General features: G+C 32.2%; 2 protein-coding genes across 2 annotated transcripts; one reads left to right on the forward strand and one right to left on the reverse strand.

Annotated features, from left to right (window-relative positions):
* Positions 1 to 3,315: 3,315 nt before the first annotated feature.
* On the forward strand, positions 3,316 to 7,186 carry LOC112521965 (vesicle-associated membrane protein 711-like). Its single transcript, XM_025130988.1, has 4 exons — positions 3,316 to 3,719; positions 5,069 to 5,259; positions 5,972 to 6,135; positions 6,901 to 7,186. Exons 1-4 carry the CDS (start codon positions 3,503 to 3,505, stop codon positions 6,989 to 6,991), a joined length of 663 nt encoding a protein of 220 aa, XP_024986756.1. The 5' UTR covers positions 3,316 to 3,502; the 3' UTR covers positions 6,992 to 7,186.
* Positions 7,187 to 10,071: 2,885 nt separating this feature from the next.
* LOC112522276 (probable glycosyltransferase At5g11130) lies at positions 10,072 to 12,957 on the reverse strand. Its single transcript, XM_025131399.1, has 3 exons — positions 12,821 to 12,957; positions 11,371 to 11,725; positions 10,072 to 10,731 (listed from the first exon to the last, which is right to left on the reverse strand). The coding sequence occupies exons 1-3, from the start codon at positions 12,910 to 12,912 to the stop codon at positions 10,072 to 10,074; spliced, it is 1,107 nt and encodes a 368-aa protein (XP_024987167.1). The 5' UTR covers positions 12,913 to 12,957.
* Between the last annotated feature and the right edge of the window lie 514 nt (positions 12,958 to 13,471).

Below are 13,471 nucleotides of genomic sequence, written 5' to 3' on the forward strand. Positions count from 1 at the left end.
CAAATTTGTAGTTTTCTTTATTGGTTTTGAGTGTTTATCTTAAAACTCAAGTTTCTTGGTTCTTTGTTTTTGGTGTAAATCAAACACATTTGTGGAGTTGTTTAAATATGTTGGATTTTAAATATATTGGATTTTAAACTGTCATACAATTTTTTTCATCGATAGTCTGTAATTGGAACCATAACTCTTATTTATTCAAATTGTATTAATATGTAAAGACCAAGTATAACTCATATCATCGTTAAATCTTATCTTATAAAACCAGTTGAACTTCAAAATCGATAAAATTTATAGCTCCCGCCGCATTGCGCTGGCACACAACTAATAAATATATTAACAACTTGTACACGAGCTTAAAAGACGTGTACGTTACTTTTTTGTAATAAGAAATGTCAAGAGACCAAAATACCCGCACATCTCGAGAGCACTTAACGGCAACAACTAACGACTCTTATGATCATGGATGGTTTCCTTAATGATAGAAAACCCCAAATGATGGTTCTTACAATATCCAAATCTAAAGGACGAAAACGATACTTTAAACAAATCCTAAGGATTAACTTTGTAATACACTATAATAAAATTTTGAATTAAATAAATTATAACAAAAAAATGATTATTTTTATAATATTTAATTTAACATCAATAATGATATATTTCCATTTTATTCAAACATTAATTTCAAATATATTGATTTTTCAATTTCGGTTTATAAAAAAAAATTACATCATGTTATAATACACAAGTACACAACTAGTAATCATATATCCATCTTTATTCATATTCTGTAATCTCTTTGGTCGGTTTATTTCACGTAAAAGATAAATAATAATAATCACAAGGATTGTGTCTGATTGGTTTAAGCTTGAGCTCAAAAGGTCAAAAATGTCTGGAGGTCTCAGGTTGAAATCCAAGAAGGAATAAAAATTCTCTTGTGACCACGCAGGTTCAAATGCGGTGACTCTGGACTACCTACAAAGAGGATGGTCACCCTGAAATTAGTCGCATCACATAACGGATTAAATATCTAGGTTTATTAAAAAAAGTAAAAGTTATAATTTTGTCATAAAAACTAATTTTCTTATATGAAGTTGATAAATGTAAATGACCCTTCAAATTAAAAAAAAACGCCTAAAACCAACCAACGAATCCAAATCTCCATCATGCATATGGAAAATCCTGTTTTGTAAAGCTATTATTTAAATTTCGTGCCTATCACCCACATGGGTAATAATACTCTCCCACACCTACCCTCACTTATTCATAGTCAAAGTATTGTTTGTTTTAAAAAAAAAAAAACTTTTATCTATCTTTTATATCTGATTTGTTAAGAGATAAAGTCATTTAAACTGTTTTTTTTTTAATTTTTTAGAGGTGTTTAAGTTTTTTTGTCTATTTATATGGTAAGAGGTAAACCAACCTCTTATTTGCTTTTTATTATTCTCCGAACCCTTAGCAATAACGTTTCTTAATCGATTAACTTTAATCAATCATTCTTCAATCGATCCTTACCAAATTGATCTTCATCTTTCTTAATCGATGTATTTTAATAGGATTTAAATGTGTTAAATACCATTAATGACATTATTTTCGGTTAAATGAATGCTAATTATATAATTTAGATGTAAATTTCATAAAGATGATGAATAAACATGTGAAATTGTATAAATTATATATAAGTTCAATTATAATATTTTAATGAGTAAAATGGACAATTTAAACAATTCCAGACATTTATCAATTTATAGAAACAAAAAGTCTTATTGATTCAGATTTCAGACTTCAGCACCATCTTTTATCAATCAAAAGTGAAATAAGACTTCAGAATTCAGACTTCAGCACCATCTTTTATCAATCAGAAGTGAAATAAGACTTCATAATTCAGACTTCAGCACCTCTTAAAATATAAACGTCTCGACGGAATACATAAAATTATTTCTTTCTTATTTGTGTTGATCTTATAAAAAAGTAATTTCTAGTTAGGATATACATCATACGAACAAATAATGTACATGAAGTAATCTCCTCAATACAAAGAAGTAAAAGCTATCGAAGAGACTGTCCCACTACTGCCAAACCACAAATACGAACTAGAAAGAAATGCATCAACAAACGTTTATGAATAATAACTCTTTGCATATGAAAACAACAAAAATCGCTTCAAACTCATAAAACCTAAACTTGACCCGTGTAAAAGCTTTCAATCACGATCTCCACCATCGGTATTGAAGAACCATGTTTTTGGTAGTTGTCCAAATTTCATAATGATACAATGCAAATTTTACACGGTTGTACAAATCTGATATTGGTTAATAAAAACTCTGGTGACTGTCTATTAGCCGTTTCATTTCACTCATTATGCGTACATATTCTCATATAGGGAGTAAAATGAAATATTGGTTTACCTATTTGACGAATTACTTGAGTTATTTATTTCAATAAGCATGTTACAAAAATAAAGGCAATCCCAACCAAGAAAAATCTAAACCCTAACCCCTTCCCAATAGAATATTAGACTATCGACACATAGTCCTCTTTGCGTCCTCGACCACCATATCTTCAAATCCCTCCTCTTTCATCTTATCTCAAATATCGCCTAAAGTGTGCAAATGTCTTCACTTCAACGAGATGTCTTAAGGGCCGTTTACCAAGCATTTATCCGGGTAAGTTTTACCTCAACATTATTACTTGCTTATTATGTAAGATTTTAATCCACCAAAATGGTATCAAATGTAACAATTTACCCGGTAAGTGTTAACCGTGGTAAGAGTCATCGCTCTCACTTACCAGGTAAGACTCTCGATACTTGCCTTTGCTCTTACCGGGTAAGATTCATGGTATTTACCATATTCATCCGAATGTAATGTTACTTAATAAGCACGTATCCAAATAAACGTTTGATAAACGACCCCTTAATTGTCTTACTGCGGATCTTTTCCTCTTTTCTTCCAAAATAATTAATGTGAGCGCTGACCTACAAAGCAACTAGCGGTGCCAACCGCTAATCCCATAATTATTATTTTTTTATAGTAAAAAAATCATTTTATTTTATATTATAATAATTATTTAATGTTATAAGGTAAAAAAATTTGGATTTGGCGCTTGAAAAAGTTTAGACTAAATAAAAAATACAATATAATTTTTTAAATAATTAAAAAATATTAATAACAATAGACTCGGATGCTTCTTTTGACCAATTCAAAAAATAAATAAAAATATAATTATATATTTTGCAAAAAGAAATGGAATTGCTTTCCATATTTGGTGGGTCCAGATTAACTACTCCCCGTACTCCCTTTTTCAGTCTCACATTAACACAAACATGAAAGAAGCTGCTTCCATGCACTTTTTGATCTCCTCTCTCCGTCCCAAATGTCGATCAAATCCCAAATTCCACTGAATTCTTGCCAAAGAACCCCATAATTTCCCTATCGATCACTGTAATACATTTGGTTGATCAAATTTATCAGCATATTGTAAGGTTAGAGGTTGACTGCCAGAGATGACAATTCTTTACACGCTGGTGGCCAGAGGATCTGTTGTTTTGGCGGAATACAGTGGGACGTCGACGAATGCCAGCACCATAGCCAGGCAAATTCTCGAGAAAATACCCGGAAACAACGATATGAATGTTTCGTACTCGCAAGATCGGTATATTTTTCATGTTAAGCGTACTGATGGCCTCACGATTCTCTGTATGGCCGATGACGTTGCCGGAAGTAAGCTAAAATCGCATCTCTGGATTTTATGTTCTGTCTGTTTGCTTCAAAAATCATTTAATTGTTATAAGATTAGTTCATTATATGTGTATTTTGCAATTCTATTAGAAGGTTGTGATCATGTGATTTCATTTAGACAAGATCGCAGTATCATTTTTCTGTCAACTGAAATTGAAATTGAAGCTAGACATGTTCTTCTATTGCATATCTGATAAGATTTGGATAATCTAGGGTTCTTATTTAGAGCGGCATTGTTGCCTAGGCTGTTTAATTTGTGTATAATTTGAAATCTGATTGTCAGTCCTCGGTTCACAGTGATTCATGTATTTGTAAAATCCAAATTTGATCTGGAGATTCAGTAATTCTGCTAATAAAGTTAGAAATGGAACTATCATGAACTTTATGACATAATCATGAGTGATGATTTTATATGGTGGATCACTTTCCTTTTTGATTTACAGCTGTTATTTTGAAACTGAAACCTAATGACATTATGCAAGTAAATTTTTACAGGCAAACACACAAAAGTCGTTGCACTTTTCTGCCTTTCTCAATTGAATGTTCACACCAAACTGATTTATTGATTAGATGCTTCTCCTTCGATATTAATATAAATTAGATCATTCTTTTAATCAAATTAACTAACATAAATGATCTGTTGGTGACAAAATGATATGGGAGAAAACAATTTAACGAGAAAATGTTTCTCATCTCAACTGTTAATTGATGACTATGTTAGTTATTTCAAATAAAATTGGACGAATATGATATAGTTCATATGATTACGAGAGCATGATTATGTAAATTATAGATATCTTAGTTCAAATATATAATTGAAAAACGTATTTCATACGGTGATATGTTATCTATTTCGTCTTCTTTCTATGTATAGAACTCCAGTTCTACAGTTAACTTAAAAATTCCAACTGATCCATTTCAGATTATGCATTCTTTCAGTGTTGAACTTGAAAACATGAGTCACGTGATCCTGATTGCATATATGGCTTTAAGAGCTCAACCCTGTTTCATCATGTTGGGTTCCCAAAATTCAAAGAAGTTGTAATTGCAAGAACTTAAAATAAATTGCATCATCGAATTTGGTTTGCTATCATTTGTAGATAGATTGAGCCCAAGGTCAGTCAAAATTCCAAATCTAGCCATCCTTGGAAGTAAGCAACTATTTAGGACTCTAGAGATAATCTGAAGGTGACATGATATCCCCATAACAATCTATATAGGCTATAGTTGTATAGTAAATATCAAAATAAGTTAGCAATGCTTTTGAAGGAGATTAATGAATGGTTTTCACAATATGGCAAATATTGGTAACATTTGTACATATTTTACAGGACGAATTCCTTTTGCATTTCTTGAAGACATTCATCAAAGATTTGCTAGGACTTATGGTCGAGCAGTCCTATCTGCCCAGGCTTATGGCATGAATGATGAGTTTTCAAGGGTTCTGAGCCAACAAATGGAGTATTATTCAAATGATCCCAATGCAGATAGGATGAACCGTCTGAAAGGTGAAATGAGTCAGGTCAGTTAGAACTCTTAACTCAAAACATATATTCATTCTATATGATTAAAGATCATGGTGTAGGGGATGGGAAAATTGGCCAAGATTCTAACATAAAAAAAAACAAATATCAGGGTTTTTTTGCAAGTGTTTGTTCAAAAATCCAACCCGTAGCTCCTACGTTGAGTCTAAAGAATTGCAAGTGAATTTCAAGAGTTGCATTTATCATGATTTCATTGCAAAATAATAAATGTATTTATCAAAAGCAAAGACACCATCCAAAGTTATCTAGTCGTTAAAAAACAACCATGGTACATGGTCAGGTTTTGGTGAAAAAAATGCAAGAAATTTCAAATTATGCACAATTAGTTAATGGTCTTTAGTCAATAAATTTCAATATGATTTTTTTTTCTAGATTAATAATCACCAGACGACATTGGTATTATAGATATTTAAACGTCATATGTAGGATACTTCTATTAAGTATGTAATCAAATGTCATACTTTTTGGGGGATCAATGGCGTATTCTTTATATATGTGTAGGTCATTGCCTCTTTGATCTTCCAATAAATAAGATGAAATTTAGCTTATTATATTGCTTCCTCTTGCATGAGAATCTGAAAATCTGCTGGTGATTGCAAGCATATGTGTCTCTGCAAAGGCAAACGGTTGATTTGTATAACGGGGTCCTAACTTCTAGATCATGCTTATTGATAGTGATGTTATAAACAGGTACGAAATGTCATGATACAAAATATCGACAAAGTTCTAGAGAGGGGTGATCGCTTGGAGTCACTTGTCGATAAAACTGCCAATATGCAAACTAATACGTTCCGTTTCAAGAAACAGACTCGAAGATTCAGAAATACAATGTGGTGGAAAAATGTCAAGCTCATGTAATTTCTTTGAACTATACCTTTTTTCTTTGTATTCTATTTGCTAACCCTACATGCTTTCATATTTTGTTGATGACTATTAATTCTCTAACCATAATCCTTAGGGGGTGCAACTCTTTAAAGGTATATTGGCTGCCCTCTTACCTTGTTCCTAAATTATCTCCCAATCTCCCACGAATATGTGGAGATATGGGAGGTATGGTTTTGGTCTTTTAGAAGGATGAACGAACGAAAATTCATAAAAATTATAAACTTAAAACAATAAAACTATACAGAGAGAGATAAAGAGAAGAAAGGGCGGACAGGGCTAAATAGCAATTTCTCCTTAATAGCTTAGAGTATTAAGGGCACGTTAAGGGCCTGTTTACCTAACGCTCACCGAGTCATTTACCTTAACGAATGAGCATGACAAAGACTGATAATCTTACCTTGTAAGAGGCATCACAACAACAAAGGTTCTTACCTGGTAAGTGAGAGAGAAAACTTTTATCCAATTAAGGCTTAGTGGGTAAAAGATACTTACAAACAATCCATTAGAAACGTTAGCTAACAAGGTAAGTGAGGATGGTGATTCTTGTCGGTAAGCATTTGGTGAACACCCCTAAGTAAAATAAAAGTATGATTTATGAAGTTCTAATACTTTTAGTACGGTATTTCTTATAAATTCTTTATTTACTTTAAGCATTTTCTCTTATTCTAAAAAACCTTATCAGAATGTGAATAAACCTCATATGTCATTTTTCTCACATTGGACTTTAAATGCAGGGTTGCCTTGGTATTTCTTCTTTTGGTGATCGTGTATATCATTCTGGTGTTTATGTGCCACGGGTTTGCACTTCCTACTTGTCTAAGGTGAAGATCAGATCCAAATGATTTGGTAACTCCAATTCTAGGGTTTTGAATTAAAAATCTCCAATTTCATGAATCTGACTCTACTTCAGTGTTTCTTGTCCGCCTCATGCACTTTTGTGATGCATGGGCATTTGTTTTCTTGGTTATTTGAGTGAACATGGTAAATTTTTCATGCTTAGAAAGCTCTATTGCATTTTTCAATATCTTCTACTCTGAAATTTTAACAAATTATTCGGATTGATCTGTATTGCTTCTTTTTAGCACATAGGAGGAATATAATTTGTCGATGAAGTATAACATCCCAATTCCACGATGACTTCATAAATGTATGTATGTATGTATGTATCCTACGAAAATGTGACTTATATATGAAACTGGGAATAAAATAAAATACAAAATGCAATAGCAAAACAAACAAGTGTTCAATTTAAATAGTAGCGGTTGCTCAAGGATATACATTGGACTTACCCGACAAGAAAGTTCGCTACCTTAGAACTGTTACCGTTATCGTTATCGCCAATGGTCGCTAGGGCAGAAGGTTTGAGAACATATTTATTCCGACTGAGAGGGTAAGTGATGTGTATCATGCACCTGAATTTACAAGGGTTGCCTGGTTAAGTTCAAATTTAGTCGAAAAAAATGTCATATGTATATATTGTGTAGAAATGCCATATAACATAGTTTGAGGGCCAAATTAGGAATAACAAAACCACAGGGGCTTGTACCGTTAAATTCAAAAACATTTGAAATTTCAAGATTGGGATGAATCCCGTTTTGCACGGCCAACTTTGTGCGAAAAATCCATGCAGGTCGTCCATATATACAGCCCAACGATCTGCCCATGGTAATCGTCATTAAATCTAGGGAAAAATCCCCAGTATATTTACTTAAATCGAGCACGAATTGAAGCGAAATTCGACCGAGAAGTGAAGTTAGGGTTCCTGAGTATATCGTCGAATTGAGGTAATTTTCTATGCTAAGTTCGACTATTTATTAGGTATGTAGGCTCTGTTTTTTATGTATGTTCGATTATAAGATCATATTTGAACGGAGGTGATGTGGTTCAAAACCCGTTGTCACTATGATTACTTTATTTAGGTGCTAATCCTTTGATATAGTTGTCAAAATCTTATGTTAAGTGATCGATAGACTTAATACCTATGAAAAAATGCAAAAAGAAACGGTTTTAATTTGGTAAAAAAATCAACCTAATTGTCCATGAAAGTCCAACATCGTTGTTGTATCGTGATTTAGATGAAAATACGGGTTTGAGTTTTGTGGGTTTGGCGAGTTATCTTAATGGGTTGTAATTGAGTCTACATAATTATATAAATTATGATTGTGGTTTACTTAAATTTTGTGCATTGTCATTCGAGTTTCGAAACTATATCAAGATCTTTAATATTTTATAATTTGGTTGGGATCCAATGTGTTTGGCCCCAATGAGGAATTAAAGTATTCATTAACTTCGTTTCACTTGAAAACATGAGCAAACATTTGGAATTAAAAAAAACTCGATAAAATTATACAACCATGCCCCCTCGTTTTCTTCCCCAGCAAAGCAACACAATACCACCATTTTGAGATGTTTTTGGCTTAAAATTTTGGGTTTAGTATTTGAGTCTTAGGTTTTGATTTTCGATTGAAATCTTAGGGGTCGTTTACCAATTTTTATCCATTAAGCGCTTACTAGACCTCAATATCTACCAACTTTTACCAAGTAAGCGCTTACTAGGCCTCAATATCAGTTATCTTACTGAGTGAGATTGTCAATGATCAAAAATCTTACTCGATAAGAGATATAATAATGACCGAAAGTCTTACTTGGTAAATAAAATCATTTATTTGATAAGTGTTTATCAAATAAAATATGCTTACCAACCCTCCATTTTGATGATCGAGAAAATACTACCCAATAAAGTAAGTGAAGATGGTGACTCTTATAACACCCATGTCCCTATCGTAATTTCTCCAAACCAAGAAGCAGATGTCAAAGCACTTGTCTGAGTCTCACCCTTTAGATGAGATCCTACCTCTTTGATAAGCACTTGTACTCGTTAGTTGTAAAAAAATCAACAATTAATTAAAACAATTATATTGTAAAAGTACTCAAACTCTCCTATCTTGCAATTGTTGGATTTTAGGAGGTGTTTGAGATTGTTTATAAAAACAACTTATTGATTTATTTAGGTGTGTCACCTATAATAAATATTTTTGAGTATTTGGATAAACAACTTATACCAGTGTCAAACCGGTAATAAGGAGTTTTTGAAAAAGTTAAACTCTTCTGACTTATAATAAGTTGATAAATGTTTTTGTAGAAAAATATAAGTTGTTTCAAATATAAACAATCCCAAACACCCCCTTAGTTGTTGAAAAATAAACTTATATATGTGTATTTGTTTTGTGCTAGAATTTGACTCACTTCTCTCGTAGATGTTCTTATTTATTTGAAAAGTGGTTATAACCACTTTATAACCAATCATTTTAATTTAATAGTTTAAATGAGTTCTTCCATTTTTTTTCTTAAGTTCTTTCTGAAGTATTAATCCTCTTATATGCATTTATAAATATAATCAAATATTAGATAAATATCTAATTTTAAATATAAAAAATCTAAAATATAATTAGGATAATCATTGAGTTCTAACAGAATACTTAATTATTATTATTCTTATAAAAAATATTATATTATTAAATCCGTTAAACTAAAACTTATCTTTATAAGAGAAAACATTATATTAATTAAACTTAAAAAATTAATTGTTTACTAAAACCAAATTAAACTATAATAAAAAATTATAAAATAAAATGAGGTCTTTAAAATTGTTAATATGATTCTAATATCTATATTTTCTTTTTAATTTTTTGATTAAAACTTCAAATTTATATGTTATTTAAATATAAAAATATTATCCTATTTCTTAAATCATATAAAAGCGATTATAAAAACAATAAAAAAATAAAAATAAAACAAAACATGAAATTCAAGATAATCTCGCTCTATTAATTGCACGAGGTATATATATATGCTTCTAGTTTAAATAAAAAAAATATAACAATAACATAAATTAATAGATGAAATTATGATAATTTTACATTGAGCCTTCTTAACCACACTGAATGAAACACCATATCTATCAAATCATATGGTTTTGATGGTCTATGAATTATGAAATGTCTTTGCACCTTCATCACCATTTTCTGCAATTTCAAGTACTCATCCATTCCAATCGCTTCCAAGATTTTCTTGATTTCCGGTACCTTTGCCACCGGAACTTCAACGGAGAACTTGCTCCAGTCAAGAACATCACTGAACGGTAACACATAATGGTCGGAAACAATCACCGGAACACAACCGGCGGAGATTGATTCCACTATTCTTGGGCTTGCTACTTCATACCCACTAGGGCACAAGCAAAACTTTGCCCTACTCATTAAATCAGAGTAATTTAGGGTTTTTGGGAGGTAATTAAGGACTTTAATTTCTTCATCTTTGCCTTCCCAGATATCGAACAAATACTTTCTCACATGCCCGTGGTTTCCACCGGCGAAAAATGCAAGGATTGAGCGGTTTTCAGGTGGTTGTCCGACGAGGGGTGGTCCTAGATGATAGTAAGGAATGTTGATTTCCGGCAAGGAGACATCTCTTTCTGGCTGGAAACCTTCGGAACTATTGGCATTGCAAAGCACTCTGATGAAGTGTTCGTAGAGTTTAGGGTTCGTCGCTGAAACATCCGGTGCCTAAAAAAAAACAATCATTGTAAAAAGGACAATTAACGTGCGTTTAGTACGATGGACAATACAATATAGTACGTAACTTGTTGTCTAATGTGTGGTGTGACAATTAGATTGTTACAAGATAAAGACAGAGCGAGACAAAGATACATTTTTTCTATGCCATCAAAATAGGTGAAACAAAAATTTGAAGATGAGACAGACTTGATAGATTATTAAACTACCCATTTCAAGTTAAAAGCTTAAAATATACCACAACTCTTTTACGTATACCCGTCTAACTCAGTCTCGCTCAATCGCTCATCCAGACCCCAAACACACCTTGATCAACATCAACCAAAAATATGCTTAATTGGTATGATTCACTACAATAAAATCGGTTTTATAGGAAACTCTCAAATTCTAAGTGTCCTAATAGACCTCTTTATAGGACTTAGTTTATAGGACCAAAAAAATAAAGTGTCATTTCTAAAGGTGGTGTAAAAAGTTTATATGACGTTTTTTAACGACGTAATAAGTTTTTTAAGAGACTTTAATATAAAGCGTCTAATTATCAACTTTATAAAATACTATTTGAAAAATTGTCCTATAAAAACAAATGTCGGGTATTTGTTGGACAAAGTTATTGGATCGATGGTCACATACCCAGTCATGGCAGCTAACAAAGAAGTGATCAGCTCCACTGCTTCTATTCCAATAAGGGTATTTGTTGGATAAAGCCGCAATATAATCAGTAACAACATCTTGGATGATTCTACGATCGTAATCACTACGACTTTTGTAAAGATAATGTCGAATTGAAACCACGCTAACCGGGAGGAAGAACACAAGGGCTTCATTAGGGTTTCGAGCAAGAAACTGGCTTTTTCGACTCTCGATTTCATCCATAATTTGGCCTTCAATGGAGTAGATGTTGTTCATAGGCCCTCCATGGAAAATGGGTAGTTCTCCTTCCTTGTATGCCCATACTTTGAAAATCTTCTCCATCTCTATGTGACTCCTGTGTTTTAGTTAATAACTCTATTAATTTATCATCATTTTGATTGATTTTTGAAGCTAAATTCAACAACTACATTTCCATAAAATATCATTTTTATCAATTACATATTTATATAAAAATATATATCAATCACAAACTTATATATATGTTTATGGTTATATGGTTGGGTTTAAGTGAGAAACATAAGATAAGAAGAGATTCTCACTCTTGAATCAACACTAATTGAATGTCAACACTAACGAAGTGCAACGAAATTTACCAGATCAATTCCCTCTAAAACACAATTCATGAGTATGCATGAGATTAAAAGTGATCAAATGTTTAAATTTTTTCTTACGTTTCTCACTATATATAACTTCTCTTCTCACACGATCCTTCGTCAATGGTCATATTTGTTTGATCTTAAACTACAATGAACTAAAGTCTTTCAAGCGAATATGACAAATCAAGCGGACACAGTAAACAGTAGATCCCATATGGAGTAAGGTCGTGATAAAAAATGTATGCATATCTAACATCTATCTCAAAAAGTAAAAAAGTTTGTTTCGAGACTGATTGTGTACTTTTCTTTGGATCGATCGACATCAATATCTTGATCATGAAGATTTAAAAACTTTGATGAATTACCACATGTTTGGTTCCAGTAGTTCACCATACCAACTTGTCCCCTCCCATCCTTCCTAAGAAATTAAATCAAACACTTTGAAAAGTATACACAATGAGACACATGCATGGTTTTTTCTCATCAGTTCACAGAATAACTTTGAATTCAGTCCAAAAAGAACAGAAAAACACCATATGAAATATTGAAACTTCTACCACTTTTTTATGATCGAAAGTTACAAAATTGAGTCGATATTTCGATGAAAAACGCATTTGGACAAACCCACTTCAGCTATATTATTTCAAGTTAAACATTTGATAACAACATATACATACAGACATATATGTATACACACACAGCTGTTAATCATGAACTATTCAAACCTGCAATTACTAAGATAAATAGAATCAAGCTTATATGTATGTGTATATATATATATGTATGCATGAGATGAAATAGAAATTATGAAAAGAAAATAATGAAGTCTTAACTGATGAAAAGCGTAAGGATTTCTGTAAATGGGACCTCTGGGAGTGAAAGTAGTCCGATCAGTTAACCGCCATGACATCTTATAACTCCTCATTCGACCAGCTTCAAGTATGGCGACACGAGCCCTTGCCAACCGTTTCTCCACTCTCTCCTCCTCCTCCATCATCCCACAAACACAAAACCATATCGTCAATTACTTCATATAATTATATATATATATATATATATAAATATACATGTATGACGAGAGAATAATTCATAATCTGATCATTGATACTTACATGGTTGGTCGGTGGTGGTGGTGGTGGTGGTGGTGGCGCTGGAGAGGGTGAAATTGAATGGGTGTTTTGAGAAGAAAAAGTGAAGAAATCGAATTGGGTATTGAGGCAAATGAAGAAGAGAATGAGAAAGATTGCTGTGTACAAAAATGGTGATAATCTGTTTCCATTTTTCCAGCCATCTGTTGCCATGATTCTGGTGGTGGTAGCAGCAGCTAGGGTTTTTTAGAGAAAGATCTTCAAGCTCCCATCTTTTTCTGTATAACAAGTCAAATAAAAATTCGATACGTTGAGTCTTTTAACCGAAACATTTTTTTTTTAAGAAAATATTTTTTATGATGTTTTTACCAAATATAATTGCAATTACAGGCTGTC

The sequence above is a fragment of the Cynara cardunculus genome, assembly GCF_001531365.2.
Source record: "Cynara cardunculus var. scolymus isolate 2C chromosome LG 11, CcrdV1, whole genome shotgun sequence".
Classification (NCBI taxonomy): Eukaryota; Viridiplantae; Streptophyta; class Magnoliopsida; order Asterales; family Asteraceae; genus Cynara; species Cynara cardunculus.